Source organism: Atractosteus spatula, chromosome 7 (genome assembly GCF_055471065.1).
Source record: "Atractosteus spatula isolate fAtrSpa1 chromosome 7, fAtrSpa1.hap1, whole genome shotgun sequence".
Classification (NCBI taxonomy): Eukaryota; Metazoa; Chordata; class Actinopteri; order Semionotiformes; family Lepisosteidae; genus Atractosteus; species Atractosteus spatula.
The window spans coordinates 13,483,287-13,499,987 of NC_142712.1; the positions used below are offsets into that span (position 1 = coordinate 13,483,287).

General features: G+C 37.9%; 1 protein-coding gene across 2 annotated transcripts; it reads right to left on the minus strand.

Annotated features, from left to right (window-relative positions):
• Positions 1-332: 332 nt before the first annotated feature.
• Positions 333-16,157, minus strand: pgap2 (post-GPI attachment to proteins 2). Of its 2 annotated transcripts, XR_016091334.1 has the most exons (7): positions 15,782-16,151; positions 15,134-15,299; positions 13,482-13,731; positions 13,192-13,298; positions 5,572-5,680; positions 3,384-3,525; positions 2,793-2,851 (listed from the first exon to the last, which is right to left on the minus strand). XR_016091334.1 is itself a non-coding variant. In XM_088921349.1 (6 exons), the coding sequence occupies exons 2-6, from the start codon at positions 15,296-15,298 to the stop codon at positions 2,721-2,723; spliced, it is 762 nt and encodes a 253-aa protein (XP_088777475.1). In that variant the 5' UTR covers position 15,299; positions 15,782-16,157; the 3' UTR covers positions 333-2,720. The 2 variants fall into 2 exon arrangements, 1 of the variants encoding a protein (XP_088777475.1); XM_088921349.1 differs by lacking the exon at positions 3,384-3,525 and having other exon boundaries at positions 333-2,851; positions 15,782-16,157.
• Positions 16,158-16,701: the final 544 nt, after the last annotated feature.

The window sequence follows — 16,701 nt, forward strand, 5'->3', positions numbered from 1 at the left end:
CTGAACATAATTCATTTTCACAGAAGTGCACAGCCGGGAATAAATCCGGGAATAAAAAAAAAACAACAACTCACAAGATGAGTTCCAGGTCTTTCACTCGACCTATTTTTAGACTGCTTAAAATAAGAGGTCAAGTGTTTCCCTGCGAAAATGCTGCAATTGGTGAAGATGAACAGCCATCTAAGAAACACGTTTGATCCTTTTTTAACCCAGGCCACATCAGTTTGTTCAAGCAGCCATTGCCAGGGGGGTGTTCAATCAAACGGATAACGATGTACCCCGCAACACAAAGTGACACTCATGGCAAACAAAATAATTACATCTCTCGCTTAACATAAAAGTCAGGTGCATTTAATAACAGATGATCCTGTGCTGGTTAACAAATTACATTTGTAGATTACCTTCATTTTGACATAAGATATACTTCAAACGTACAACAGAACAATGAAGATTCATTTACCTTGAAATGATTTTGTACGAAGATATTTATTTAATTATCCACTGTGGCACATTGGCCTTAAAAGCACAATCCTACTGGAGCCACAATCACAAAAACAGCAGCTGACAATTAAACAAGACAGGAAGCGTCATCATCGTCTGAAAAGGCAACAGATTATTTCAAACATTTTTTTCTAGCATAAATCTCCTGCATAATCTGTGTTAATACTGAAATTTTGTAATGAACCTATTAATTTACAAGTTATTTGTGTTCTATCCATCCCAAGAGAAATAACTGAAACTAAAAAAAATTCTGAATTAAGGTTTATGAACACACCTCAGGAATTACAATACCTACCTAGTTCAGGGAATTACTAATCTAGCCTTTGCCTGAACAATTTTCACTACAATCTCACTTATATACATAACATCCAGGCACCAGTAGGTGATGGTATTTAAATTAAAAAAATAAATCTGTAAATAAGCACATACGACAACAGTCAGCCTTACTACTTTCTTTCTTTGGCAGGGGAATTGCCTTACAAAACTTGAAAAGAATTGATTATTTAACAGGAAATCTAAATATTTTTTGGAAAGAACAACCCAGTAGCATTATTTTTTAATTTCATATGGTGTTATTTAAAAATAAAAAGTCATACAGATTTCAAGTTTGTGTTGCAGGTTATGATGTCAAAGAGCCCTATCGGGATTTAATGTGCATTTTGACAGGAATGTCCTCACATGAGGAGTCTTTTCTGTTCAGCAATTTTCTCATCTTGTTTGTTAACAAACCGACACAAAGAGCCTTAATTATCCTTTATAAAGGAGGTCCTTGAGGCAATGACTCAAAGTTGTGAGCTAAACCACTTCTGAATGACATTTTTTTGAGTGAGACAGAGAGTATGATACAGGGAGCTGTTAAAATGGATTTCACAGTATCCACTCCAGTACAACATTTATAACTCTGTGAAATAAAATTTGTATTTCAATAGTTGTACCCCCAAAAGACATTGGTCTTAAAACCCCTAAACAATTCTAAATCTTTAAAACTTTCACAGTACAGAATTAAAAACAAACCACCAACAGCAATACAAATAACCAATTTCCTGAGATTTACAAAACTACAGCAGACATCGATGTTATAGCTTAAACATTTGCAAAGAAAAACAGCATTTGTATGCAGACTTGAGGGATGCTGGGATATAGTGCCTACTGTATGAGGCAGTAGCAGCTTATTAAAAACATTAACGGATTCTAGCAACAGGAGATCAAGAATACAATGCAATAGAATATGAGACTTTCTGACTATCTGAAGTTTTAGACCTTCAATAGAATCAGGTACCTCAAGAGGCCTGTGTTCTACATAATGTAGACAAAATGAATTGCTCTGGTCTAAGAGAAGTCAGTCATAAGTACTTTGAGAGTAGGTAGACCTGAATGACAAACAGATCGTGCAACTTCACCCCAGCAAGCTCTGTGCCACTCGGGAAAGAGAGAGGTTTTAAATGCAAATGAATGAGTCAATGACACATGGGATATGAATTTTTGTACAGTATGTGGTGAAAAAGCAAACACTGAAACACAGGACTGCCATGGAGGAATATGAGCGGATAGAAAAAGAAGGCGCATCAAGTGTAGTTGCATTATGCAAAGGCACGAACACAGAAAGGTTTGTGAGACTGTCATAAAGTGAAAAAGCATTCCTAACATCAATGCAGTTATCAGGCCTGTGGGGACTGAGTGCTCAAGTTAGTCTGCAGAAGAGCTACAAGACATTATGTCTAGTTTTTCCAAAAGTGTAGGAATCCTCGTTTAGTCCTTTTTCAGATTAAAACAAAGAAACTCTTTAAGTGCACAGTTAGTCTCACTTCACATGTTGTTGCACTGTTGCTTTTCCAGGTACAAGTGACGAATGGGCACACCATTAAAACTGTACTTTTCTGGTGCCCCATACTTAAAATCGACCTAGTGGTGTGCAGATCAATCCTGAACTATTCTTATTCGTATTCTAATACTTGCCTAAGCACTGATCTTTCTGGTAGGTCAAAGTGAGCCTGTTTGTGCATTTAACAAGGTTTTCTGTGTCAGCTGAAGTTTGAAATGACCAGTGACTCAGCTGAAGTTTGAAATGACCAGTGACTCATTGTGCTTTAAAGGAATATATGAAAAAGCTCTTCCTCTGGTATCTTCCTCATTGTGCCAGTTACTTGGGAAGTGTTCTGAGGATTCTGAAAGGAACAGCTGCTGTCCTCCATCCAGCTGCCTCGGCCTCGGAGGTTCTGTCAGAAGCGCTTGCTCTCTGGTGGGGTGACAACCATCACGTCTTTGTTTCCAAAATCCCAGTACGCCGTCAAATGGAACGCCATGTTGGAGAAGACCACGAAGTACTCACAGAAAGCAAAACAGGTGTAAACTAATGAAGAGAGGAGACAAAACAGAATACACTGTAGCTGAAACAAGTGGGACCTATTTGGCCATAAGTATAAACAAGCTTCATTAGATAATTTACAGTCTTTCTCTAATTAAATATGCTCCTGTATGTCTTACAACATTGGTCTCTTGGTGTCATAAGTCTGCCACTAATTCTAATCTTTTTACGATTGAAGCCCTTAAAGATTCTTGTGCTGCCACTGATTTTGAGATACAACTTTTTTAAAACTCAAAGCCTCACATTTTTTAGTATACAGGTTTTGGATATTGAATAAATGTTTTTGGCATAATTTGTGATTAACTGTGATTCATGGCAGACTGATGAACTCAAATGACTTTGTTGTGTAAGCTATAAATCACCTTATTTGAGAGAGAGCTGACTGGGCACTGGTAATGAGGTGATTTAACCTACTGAATGTTAACCCTGTTAGAAAAATACAGAAAGCAACCACTATGCCCTGTTAATCAAGAGAACAATAATAATAATAATAATAACAATAATAATAATTGCTTACACTTATATAGCGCTTTTCTGGACACTCCACTCAAAGCGCTTCACGAGTAATGGGGACTCCCCTCCACTACCATCAATGTGCAGCATCCACCTGGATGATGCGACGGCAGCCATAGTGCGCCAGAAGGCTCACCACACACCAGCTATCAGTGGGGAGGAGAGCAGAGTGATGAAGCCAATTCATAGATGGGGATTATTAGGAGGCCATGATTGGTAAGGGCCAATGGGAAATTTGGCCAGGACGCCGGGGTTACGCCCCTACTCTTTTCGAGAAACGCCCTGGGATTTTTAATGACCACAGAGAGTCAGGACCTTGGTTTTACGTCTCATCCGTAGGACGGCGCCTGTTTAAAGTATAGTGTCCCTGACACTATACTGGGGCATTAGGACCCACATGGACCGCGGGGTGAGCGCCCCCTGCTGGCCCCACTAACACCTCTTTAGTGGGTTGAACACTGAGCAACACACTCATCTCATCACTATGCTCAAGGCTGCACTAAGTCAGTACACCATCACATGCCTTCTGGGCTGTTCATAGCAAGAGTCATTGTCATACTCCATCTTCTTGGTTGTTTTTTATACTGCCAGACCCACGGCATCAGCAGCACCAGGTTGCAAAACGCATGCCTCGGCAGCTCAGCTGGGAGGTGCAGGCCCGATGACCATACTGGGGCCCAGTGTTCACCAATATTCATCAGTACAACAGAATGAGGTGGGCAACCAAATGGTGATGCATCACCAAAGCGTGCATCACAAACCTACAGTTTGCACTGCTTCCGTTGGTGATCATACAAACCTATGGCTTTCACAGTAGACCCCCGGTCATTCAACTATGTCCATACTATGTATGGACCTATATTGCATCTATTCAATAAAACACACACCTCTTATGAAAATTATACCAAACTAATTATCGGGAAAATGGCAATCTGCTGCCATTCTATATGATGTTTTTATCCTCTCCCTATATACAGTGTGTAAACACACATTCCTACAGAGCCCTCCACAGCTGGAAAAAGGAAATACTTTTTACTCTTAAAGACTGTTTGATGTCATCAAAGACAACAGCACTTCATTTAAGATGAACAAAGGAAGACACAAGGGGAATTCACTTACAGCATCTTAAAAAGTTACTGTCATCCGAAAATTTGTAGTCTGTATGCATGAAAAGTATGTCCTCAACAGCAGAGTCACTGACCAATAGAAACGTTTCTGGGAGAAACCACAGAAACCAAATCTCTGACACACAATTCTAATTATTGCTCTACAATGCTAAAAAAGCCTACCTGTAAGTAAACTTTTATACTTCAATATATACGGTCTTGTTCTGGTTTAACCATGAATACAAAAATCTTACAAGTTATGTTTCTTATCTATCAGATTAAACAAATATTGACATCATACTGTAACTGATATGAGATCTGTACCGACCTGATAACCGCACTACCTCTGACCACAAGTTGAACTAGACAAGACGACAAAGACAACAAAGGCATAGTCTCTTCTGCAACTTACTCCTGAAATAAGCTCCTGATACTTATTTTACTTAAATTACTTCTGATACTTCCAATAGTTCATTTGAAACAATAGAAATAATGTGGATGTTTTGTAACTTTTATTTCCTTATAAAACCCAAGTGAGAAACTAGATGAGGTTATAGAAAAAACATTCAAATAACATCTTTTAAGCCTTCACATAATTCCCTCTGCAGCATATATGGATATGGGTTAATGAATATGATTGTGATTTGCTAACAATCAATTCAGGAAAGAAATCACAACAGGGTTATTGAAAAGGGAAAACACATTAAAAGCAGATACAGCAGTTCAAGCCATCTATGGTCAGCTCTGGAATTCTATCCCTAAGGATATTAAAGAGTCACCATCCCTAAACTCTTTCAAATCTAGACTCAAAACCTTCTTCATTAGAAGGGCCTTTACATACAGTAGCTGGTTCTTATTTACCTCTTTATTCAGTACCCCCAACTACTTTCTCCTCATTGTGTATATCTTGTGTATTTGTTTTGTTTGAGAAGTCACCTTTAACTGTGCTATATAAAATAGCAAAATATGTTACACACATAAAATACAATTATAATAACATGCAGGTACACATTTAAGAGTTGACACAAGGAACTGGAGAACAAAAGTCAGAAAACAGGGGGCTAGTACATTCTCCTACACACTCACTGCCTGGTTCGCAGTATCTGTTATGCCGGACATAGAAGTAACCAGCAATGACGCACAGAATCAAGTTGAAGAAGAAAAGGCGAATCTTCCACCTGTAGGAGGTCTGCTCCTGTAACAAGAAAACAATGTTGCATCACTGAGTACATTCATCCAGATCTGTGATATGAGAAAGAAATATGTACAAGTATATGAACAAGCTGACTTCAGGTAGATTCATGAACATAAATAAAGTGTATTTTACTCAGATGTGTTTCAATACAGTTTCATCTGTATTTGTTATAGAACAATTAGAATCTTATGGTTCTAAGCTAAGGAGTTGTTTTCTTTTTTTGCTGTTTGGCTGTCTGAACACAAAAATACCCACTAACAGCATTTATAATTCCGAATGTTGTTTCTTCCATAAGACAAATGAGTGAGAAGAGAATGTTAATACAACAGAGCAACACTGCAATGTGGCTTTCAGAAGTATTAACTAAAGAAGCCACAGAATCATAGGCTCTCTTTTAGAAATACAATTTATAAATAGATGCAGCATGTAGAGTGTGAAATATATATGTGTAGAAGCAGCCACTTACAGCCTAACACCTCAAATTGCACTTCAGTCCCACCCACAATCTTAGCCCCTTTTAAATTCAAACGACTTAATTTCTTTCTCTAACAGTACTGCTAGCTCAGCAAGCTAATGTTCACTTTGGAATTCAACTGAACAGGACCTGCTGTTGTAACTTCACAACAACACGGTAACATCTGACAGCAGCTTAAGATGAGATACCTCGAGGGTACTATATATAAAAAAGAGGCTGTTCAACACAACCTTAAGAGAAAACTAGGGACATGTTTTCTGAACATTGAACTGCTGTTCAACAAGAAACATGATGTTTCTTGTTGAACAGCACCAAAAACATACAAATGTTGATTTTAGTGGCCCATAAGAACCATGTTTATACTTTAGCGTGTTTTATATAGTTATAGGTCCACAAGTATGGTGTGACTGTAAAATAATCAATAACTGCTACATTAAAAAAGCACATATTAATGTACCCTATCTGTTATTATAGGGCTACCTTGGGGACTGTTAGCCACACTGATACAAAAGGCTCCTGGTTTCTTGGTAATTCTGTGTTTAAAAAAAAACAAAATTTCTTATAAAAAAAACAAACTAAATGCATATCTTCAAAGGCAAGGTAATCCAAGCTCAGCACTGACCAAAGAAGCATATTGGGCTGTGTAACAGGTCCCAAACGGGTACAGACCTACATTGCAGAGCAACAGCAGTAACAAATGCAATCTCAAAGGATGTTTCGTGCCATACTGAGTCATTCTTGCACACTTCAGATGCAGTGAAACCTGACATTTGCACCTTGCAACCTTTATTGAGAAATAGATGTTTACGTTGTGATGCAGTACCGCAGAAATCAGAAACGACATAAAAGAGTCTTGCTTTCCCCTTCAGCAACTTCCCGAAGAGATACAGTAACTCACCTATCACTGGAACTGTGTGCCTCACTCAACCAACCTCTAGAGGTACCATTCATATCTATATAAATTAAGCTTGTCACAATCTGATAGGAGTGTTTAATTCTATTCTACTTCAATTTCTGGGGTTTCGTCTGAGATTCATTCTGTTTGGCACCAGTATCTCCTGTGGTTTTCATTATAGTTGAGCTCTCAATTAAATACACTGCTCTACTAATTTACTTAAATAGATCATTTAGACTGTTTTCAACTCCAAACAATGCTACAGAGTTCAAGTAATTCATGAATTTTTAATCTAATCTTTAACTATCTAATGAATCTCACTTTCTTGGCTAACAACAATACAGCAAATTATATACAGCTTAATTAGGGGTTCAATCTTGCTTTTTGAGTGCTCAGGTGGAACACAAATTAAAACAGAACGGTGTGCATTGTCTTTTCAAAGCCTGTCCTAGACCATTAGTCATTATGACTTATTGAACTCATCCCAGAGATCCTTTTTAAACGATTTTATAAAGCAGACTGTGAGGAAGGGAAGTGAGAAACAGAATTAGCATTGCCTAATGAGTTCTGTGGGTTAAAACCATGAGCACTTCCTCACCTCATATCTTCTCATAAGCTTCAGGGATCTATTCTAGAATTCTTTTTTGCTGGGTCAGTTAGAACAGATAACTGGAGAAGACAATGGAGAACTAACATGAGCACAGAGGGAGGAGATTAAAAAAAGAACATGGAGTGATGGGAAGTTCTCTTTTAATGACAGTTTTGAGGATGAAGTAACAGATCAGATACTAATTTCAACAAAATGGGCTTTTCACGAAAAACCAGGGCACAATCAACTAAAAAAAGCAGTCATTCAAGACCTTTAATGGATGCCACAGTAGCTATAGGGTGCTAAGGTTTTCTTAAAATGAAGAGGAGTCAGCTGATCCTTATCTTAGGCCATCAATAACAGATTAGCCTATCACACATTTCCTGAAATTCAGGGGCAAACCAAATAAGTCAGCTCTTCAAATCTGTGAAGTGACATGAGAGAAGATAAATAGTATCATTACAAGCTGAAACATTTGAAAAACAAGCCTTGTGGGACATTTCCTCTCACCCGTTACCCACATAAGAGACAAAAAATGAAGGGATAAAATAATTATGACGTAGTAATAAAATAGATACCATTTTTAGTGGTATAACATTAACAGGTTTTCAGGGCTTTTTGTTTTACATATTTTAGCAGCATTCACATGGTAATTTTGCATATACAATATAAGCCATTCTTCCCTTTGAGTGCTTAGCATATATACAGCAATTTTTAGCATTACAGAAAAAAAAGTTTTTTCTTCCATGCCTTTACTCTAAGGTAATAGAGCTATCAAACTGTAACTGTGGTTCAAAGATAATATTTAATATTTCATATTTTTTCCTGCATGTGTTCACAAGAATAAGCCAGTTGGAAGCCAAAAAGAAGACAAAATTAGGGCAGTAAGAGCAAGCTGGAAGAGGGTGGGTTTCACTTCTGTATGGCAGCCAGACAAGCACAGGAAGTCAGTGTTTCTCAGTGACACAAGCGCTCTGGCTCAGTGAGTATAAATACAGCCTGTGGCTTCCTGACACTCAAAAGTCTCAGCCGTAACTCTGCCCCCACATTAAACTAAACGTGGAGTGCTCAGCATTGAAACTGCTGGCAATGTCTGAAATGTACAACTGACCACAGGCACGGCAAGCCTTTTTTATGTTTTATTAGTTACACTGCTGCTTCACTCAATTTAGAAATCATTGCACAATTCCAGATTATTCAATCGTTCACATCCTGATTCTTTATTTGACTTAAGTCAAACAATTTGTGTGTTAGGTCTAATACCAAATCAAATATTTTCAAATGATGGTGAACCTGGACTTTCTTTTTGCTTCTTTATATGAATCAACATATAAGATCTACTGTTGAATGTTTGGCTACACATTAAATGGGTTACTACAGGAAACCTTAGTGCTATGTACCAGAGCTGGAAGCAGAAGTGAAAAACATACTATAGATCCTTAACAAGTGCCTTGACCATACAGTATGCAAGCCTGTTAACGTCTAAAGTGTATAGTCATGATAAGAGAGAAGCTGCTCTGTACCAGTTGCTTATCAAAAGGAAGCAACACATTTTAGAGCGACTATAATTGTGAACCTGAGAGCGATGAAGCTCCTCCTATGGCTCTGTAAAAAGCTGACATCATTAAATGCTGTCATTTCAACAGATGAATTAGCTCTTATTCTGAGGAACTCAGAAGATTTACAAAGAGCCTTAACACAGCAGAAGCAACCCAGAACCTCATAATGCCAACAATAATAAAAAAATGACCTCAGTGAATGTCACAATAACCATTTTTTGGTTTAATTAAATTTAGCTGATTTAAATCAGGGTCAGACTTTCAATACTATTTGGGAAAAGCCTTTAGCAGATGCTTTTCTCTCCTTTGATGAAACGTTTGATGAAAGCAGATGCACTACACAAAACGTATCAGTGGAGTTTATCAGTGTGGGAGCAAGCTTTCATCACCAAGCCGCTGACCACACTGACTGCTGAGACAGAGCTTTCTGTATGAATGTAGTGGAAAGCTAAAACTCAGCAGAAAAGTAGCACTTCCTCAGAGAGTGTGAAAAGGTGAAAGTACACAGAACTACCTTTGCCTTCTTTACAAGCAGACAGCAGGAACGGTCTGTAATGGGCGGATGTTTTGTGGGTATAGTGGGGATCTCAAGAGATTGTGCGCTCACCCTGGACTCAATCTCAACAAGGCCACTTGACCGAGGCCTGCCAAACCCTCTCCAAGCCTCCCTCCCCCACTAAGTAAGTCAAAAACAGATATTCTCACCTGACTAAATTACCTGTCTGCCAAGGCCAGACTGAGATAAAGGGAAATTAGACAATGAAGACTACCAAATTAATTGGTGTACATTCCGTGGTTGAAAAATGTTCAAATAGTTCCTACACAAGGGGTGAACATTCTCAATTCTGTCTTGTTCTAGTTGCAGACTTTGGTGACAAAACTAAAGGTTGATCGGAAAACAAAAAAGATCATTAATTTAATTTAGTATCAACTTATTTGTATACCCCATTTCAGCACAGTTTTTATTCTAAGAATTTTACTTCAATTAACAAAGGCAACTTTGTTTTTGTCTCAAAGTGACTTTGTAAAGTAACAATTCCAGAGGTGTATTTTTTTTTCCTAACAAGGTGTGCGACTAGATTAAGTAGTGGTCACGATACTTTATAACACCTTATTCAATGGAGTACATTTGTTCCACAATGTAAAAACGGTCTGTCAGCCCAAACGGAAGCTGATTGCTGAATTAAGCCTTTGATTGAGAAAATTAAAATGGATGTTTCAAACAAAAGCCAACCGCCTCACTCGCTTAAACAGGAAATCTGTTCTACCCCTCCATCAGCACAAATGCACCACTTTTGCAATATGTACTGTTGTTGCTCAAGCTGTTGCAACACCATGCATTTCAGTTTGCAAAGTTGGAGGAACCGCGGGACCAGGCAGACTCTTCTGTTACTTCACTTGTAGGCGAGTTGATCATGAAAAATAACTCTTTTTCTTCTAATTTTCTTCTAGTTTTATATTCCTACCGATTCTATCGTTCCACCCCACAGAATTTCTCACGTAAACAAGACTGGTTACGTCTGGATTGTGATATTCCTTACTTCTATTCACTGTCAAACAAAATTTTTTTTAAATTAGATGGACAAACGCACAGCTAAGGAAACCAGATCTCGGCTTATACCCCTCAGTTCCGCATCCTTTCTCCTTGAGAGTTTCCAACTTTTCAACATTTCTTTGCTAACCGCTTTAGGACAGTTCGCAAGTAGGCAACAGTGTTATCTTGTTTCTCAACATGTGTATCTGCTTGTAATGTAACTGTGAGTGTATTACAAGCAGAAAAAACATGCTGTATAAAGCAATACCTTTTCATTAATAGGAAAGCAAATACGTCACCTAGAATTGGTCACATATTTACAGAGCAGCACAAGACACCCTTCTACTAACAACACTTATTAACACAAAGCAGAAATTTCCTATGTATTTACTGCAGATGACTGAAGGAGGAAAATTCACTGTTAAAATGTTATGAGCATACAATTCATGTAGTAAACACTGAGTAAACATGGAACATTTTCTTACTGCTAATGCAACAAATGCACCACTCTTTGTGAACGTCATGGCTAATATGACACTGGGCTCGTTTGCAAGCTCATCATTTTGGCATCAGTATAAATAAGACACGCAGATTTTCCTTTTTACAACACACTTCGATTTAATGAGGCTTCATAGGAAAGCCCTGTCTCTAAACTGTGGGTGACACTGATTGCTATCGAATATAACTCATTCTTCACACTATACCAACGTATGAAAATCACCACACTTTACATGTGTATCTGAATGAATATTCACATAAAGGTGGGTGGAGCTTTTTTCCATCCTAATTGAACTTTAAAGAGTATTTTTTGGAACAACAACCTTCAATGAATATTGCAGGAGATAATCATAGCAGGAAAACACATTGACAGAGTTTGCTACAGTAACCTGCAATTTCAAAGCTTTAAAAGTCGTTAGGTTAGAGAAGTCCACAGATCTGAACTACTACAAAACAATGGAATTCATAAAACTCTCACTCTAATGTTCTCATTCAGACATAAGAGCAACTTAGTTGCTTGAGATAATAAAGCTTCTTTTTTAATATAAGAACATAAGCTTTTTTAGGGAAAAAGCACCATAACAGATACATAAAAACAAATAAGCAGCTAGTAAAAGAAAAGCTGTCATAACCACAATGAAATATCCACAGATGTATCTTTAGATACTTTCTCAGAGCATTTCACAGATACCTAAATAAAAAAGGAACTGGATGAAGCACAAACAACAGAGCTGAAGATCGGGTAAACCAGATTGTCAAACAGAGAAAGGAACTAACAGATGAACACTGCCACATAGTGGTCACATTGAGGAAATTAGTTTTTTATGTTTACTGTTTTGGCTGCAAAAATCCAGAGTACCCAACAATTCCTTAACAAAATAGGTTTGTTTTTTTGTGGAAAAAAAATGATATTGTCAAATGCATTTTCATCACACACAAAAAAAAACATTTATTTGAATGGCACCTAGAGTTTTTTTCCATTTTTAGTGTGTGAAATGGCTATTTCTAGTTTTTTCCTGTTGATCGCTGTTACTTTTTGTGAATATTGAATAAACAAAACCTTACTTCTAACCACAGGATAGACTCTGTACTTTGAACAACAAGGAGTTCTTTAAATCTGAAAGATTTGTCATTGTCCTGTGTTTTGCAAGGTCACTGTACCAGCTACAAAAAATATTTTGCCATTTGCTGAATAACTTTGGGAGTTTATTGTAGCCCTAAGTGAAATGACTCTTCTGATACTCCTGATTTCCTGTTGACACATGAACACATTAAAAACAGCACCCAAGGAAAGTATACCTTCCAGTATACTGAAGAGTATGAAGTGCATTAATTGTTTAAAGGATATTTAAAAGCCAAGGGAAGGATGAAGCAAGGATAAAAAAAACACTGGTGGAGAACATTTGATACAAAACTAAATACATACAGAAAATTACTTAATTAGACAAACACAGCCTCTTCAGAATGAACCTGGTAAAATAGAATTATGTTGTTTCCGTTTCTTCAAAATGTAAGAATTTTATGGGCAGTTGGCCACTTCAGCTTTGTGTGACTTGATTCTAAGGGAACTCATTCCTAGTTTGTCTGGATAGTATAATCCAGATTATAGAGTCCACACCATTTGAGCAGACTTATGTTTACCTGACAAGTGGGTCTTAGCTTGCTCTACAACTCTAGACTTTGAATAAGAAAAATAAATATGCTTGTAATATTAAAACGTGGTCACACAATACTTAGAGAACAGTGAGAAACACATTTGGACAGATCTCCTTGCAAAAAAAAAAAGAGATTTAAATTTTCATGAAGTACACCTCAATTGTTAACCATTAGACCTGGAAATTATTTTTTCAATCAGAAATTACACTAGCAGATATCTGCCAAACAGCTTCCAGGGTTATTCTGAAGAGGTCCAGCTTCTACACAGATAATGAATAAGGAGGAAAAAGGGGTGATTACTGTACCTCCGGACTTACTGAATACACTTTAATAATCTTCCACAGAAGGCAGGTTACAAGCATGTGTAGGATCGAACTACCGATGAATGTGATAAAGCCATTTTTATGAAGCCCTGTGAAAAAACAGAAAGATTATAAATCAAAATAAGTCGTATCAGGCTGAAAATGGCTAAACATCAGAAATGTAAATCTTGGCATATTTTCTTTTTCTGACAAAGAACCTTTCTTATTGTTCTCCATGAAAAAACGCATCCTGTTGATATCAACAGAAGCATGGCTTGTAAGACAGCACTCACAGTAATTCTCAGATGAACACACATAGGTGAGCAGCAGCAGTCCCAGGTTTTCTGAGATGTTCAGTAGCAGGTTCAAGAAGCTCAGGAACTGGTAGATCCGCTGAGTTTTGAAACAAATGTTGTAGAAATTCCAGTAGCTCACTGCTGCCAGGAACCTGGGGGCGGCGTGCAGACTGATGCAGAAGCGCCAGATGTAACGCTCTGGTATGAGACTTATGGAAGCACTGATAGAGGGCAGGTAGTTGGGAACCTGTCCCATTCAAAGAAGAAAAAAACACAATTCATGTTAATCCTAATCATTCTGCCATGGTGCTTCTCTTCAGTTTGACCCTCACATGTCATAGTGCCCTATGTCAATCATTCAAAAGATCTTGCTTTTGACATACTGTAGTTCCACGCTGACTTTAACACTTTAACCCTTTTTATGTAATTACTGGCTTTGCACCTCCTGACTGTGTGATGTTTGACCAACCCATATACATGGTGGGCACACTAAAGCACCATATTCTATATATCTGAGGCCTGTTTTGGAAAACTTATTTTCTCCGAGTCTGGCTTTAACGTAAAAAGAACCATTATAAAGGGAATAGCTAAGCTTTAAATCGTTACATGGACTTCAGCCTCCTGCAATGCAGTCTTACTGGGTGGAAAGACAACTAAGATTAAGGTTTTTGTGTACCAGAACTAATTACAGTATATGACAACTGGAAAGTTAACCTAAAGTGAAAGAATAAAATACACAAGTGTCCTAGACTTAGAGAAAAAAAAATCTCTTACTGCCCTCAGGAAAGTGAAAATCTGGCTAGAGCTGTTATACAACCTATGAATGCTCAAAGCAAAGAAAAAATGCCTGAGTTATGACAATGAAACAAGAAAACTCTAAAATGAGCTTTCAAATGAATTAGGAAAGCAAGCCCAACAGGGGATGTATTCATCCCATACAGAAATAAAAACTTGACAGCATCATCTTGCTACAGTAAAGGTTAATTCAACAAGCTAGAATGCATCAAATACCATAACAGCACATCTTATGTCCTAGAAGATTCTTGGATACACTTGAAGACTGTAATGTACAGCACTGCAGACATGTTCTGTGGGGTTCAGATACAGTGATCTCACTGCTCGGTTCATACTGCAGATAGCTCTGATGCAGTGGGCCAACAGGAATGGCTCTGTAATGTCCACAAGTTGAGCCAGATAAACATCATTTTCAGATGTACAGTATGCAGCTCAAGGACACCCTAAGGCACACCTCCATGCAATATCTCATTTTCTCATATTGCACTTGTAAACCATGCAGAGTGCCTTAAAATGCGCTTACAACATTAAAACTTGATCACACAATACTAGGTTTAATTTATAATGTTGCTTGAGTTTCTAAATTAGTAGTAAGAAATAGACTGCTCCTTAAATTTTGGACTCAATTTTGGACTTGAGTGTACTCAATGTAACAGGTGAAGATAAACTACAACGTAACAAATGAAAAGAATGAAAAAATATGGGCTCACTTCAAGTGCTCTCAGGATACCTGGATACTCAAGCCGTGATACTTTCAAGCAATTATGATGATCTCTATTTGTGTCTTTGTGAAATAGATTACTTGATCTCCACAGGCAGCTTTAAAGACCCAGATGAAGCGCAAATGTGCTCACCTTACAGTGCGTGGCGGTGGAGTCATCGAAATGAAAGATCAGTGAAATGAAGATGCAAAACACGAAGCCGATGAGCGGCAGGCAGACGGTGCCCACAATGAAGGTCGTGAAACGCAGCCGGAAGACCGGGCTATCTCGATCTGGACCAGCAAGCCCCTGAAGCATCCTGCCACAGAGGTATGGACAGTATGTTAATGTGTAATACTGTGCAGTATTTCACGCATTTATGATGCAATAATAACCAACATGCAGACAACAACTACCTGTAACATTTTTAAGTTGTTAAACATGTAGTACAAAATTGAACACATTAAGTAGCTAGGTGAAATATGTTATCTTAACGAACGTGTAAGTATATATTAAGTAACTGCTCGATATATTTTTTCCTCGTACATTTCACATATCGACTGCTGCATAGATTCTAGTCGTTAATGATACCATCATTAAGAAGAATAACGAGGAATACATGTACATGACAAATCGTAGGGTAATTTGGATACTCCAAAACACATTCGTATTAAGCAAAACTGTTATGTTATGGCACTGTTATGGTGTACAGTAAATTACATAACAATGTCAAGTACAGTAATTGCTAACTCCATGTTATGGCCTATTCAGACGTTCCAGCCAGGGACTGGAGTTCTGTACCTTATCCGGCAGACAGGCTTGGGAGCCGAAAAAGTCTGGAGCAGAACACGGCCGCCACGGACGCGACAGACTAAGCGATCGCTGAATGAAGCATCATCATGGACACGCACTAGAACAGTGGCAAGTGCAGGTCGGTTTCTATTTGTAATTGCAAAAGAATCATTGAATGAACACTCAGGAAAAAAAAACAATTTAGGTAAAAACAATATGTGGGTGACTACTCTTCTCCAACAGCTGATCTGTTCCTGGTAAAGCTGGTAGATTTATAAAACCCAAGCGAAATAAAATCAATTGAGTTCGGTTCGTGATGTTGCAGAATGCATGAAACGAAACCTCAGCGTGTCTGTGTGACTGTGACTATGTCCCCGGAAGAAGCAAAGCACTCACACAGGTGTCAGGCTCTTTAAAGAGACAGGCGCCCAAAATCGGAACGAGATACTCCAACATTTCTTAACGACGTACAGTACGAGTGCTTGTACTGTACTTCTTTCCCGTCAAAAAGCGAGATGCTGCAGACGTAGAACTAACTTCTACGCATATTGCAATTTATAATCTCCTTTTCCTTTGAATTTTCGACCAAGCCATTTTCTGGCCTGCATTCTAAAAGCAACCTTTTTTTTTCGTTTATTGCATTTTGTTACATATTTCATTTAAAACATTGACAACACTTACAATTGGACGTATTACTTACTGTACATTGCTTGACTCGTTTCTAGAACATGTAACATCCCAGGAGACACGACCTTTTATAAAATTCAGTTTCTAAGAATGTACTGTTTTCGATCCACAAAATACAGAATCATCTGTGTGCTCAGAAATTCCTATTTATGTTATAGATATATATTGCAAGATTAAAAACTTACTAAAACGGTAAGAGAAGGAAGGTTTATACCCTTTCACATTTTCAAGAAAGAATATAG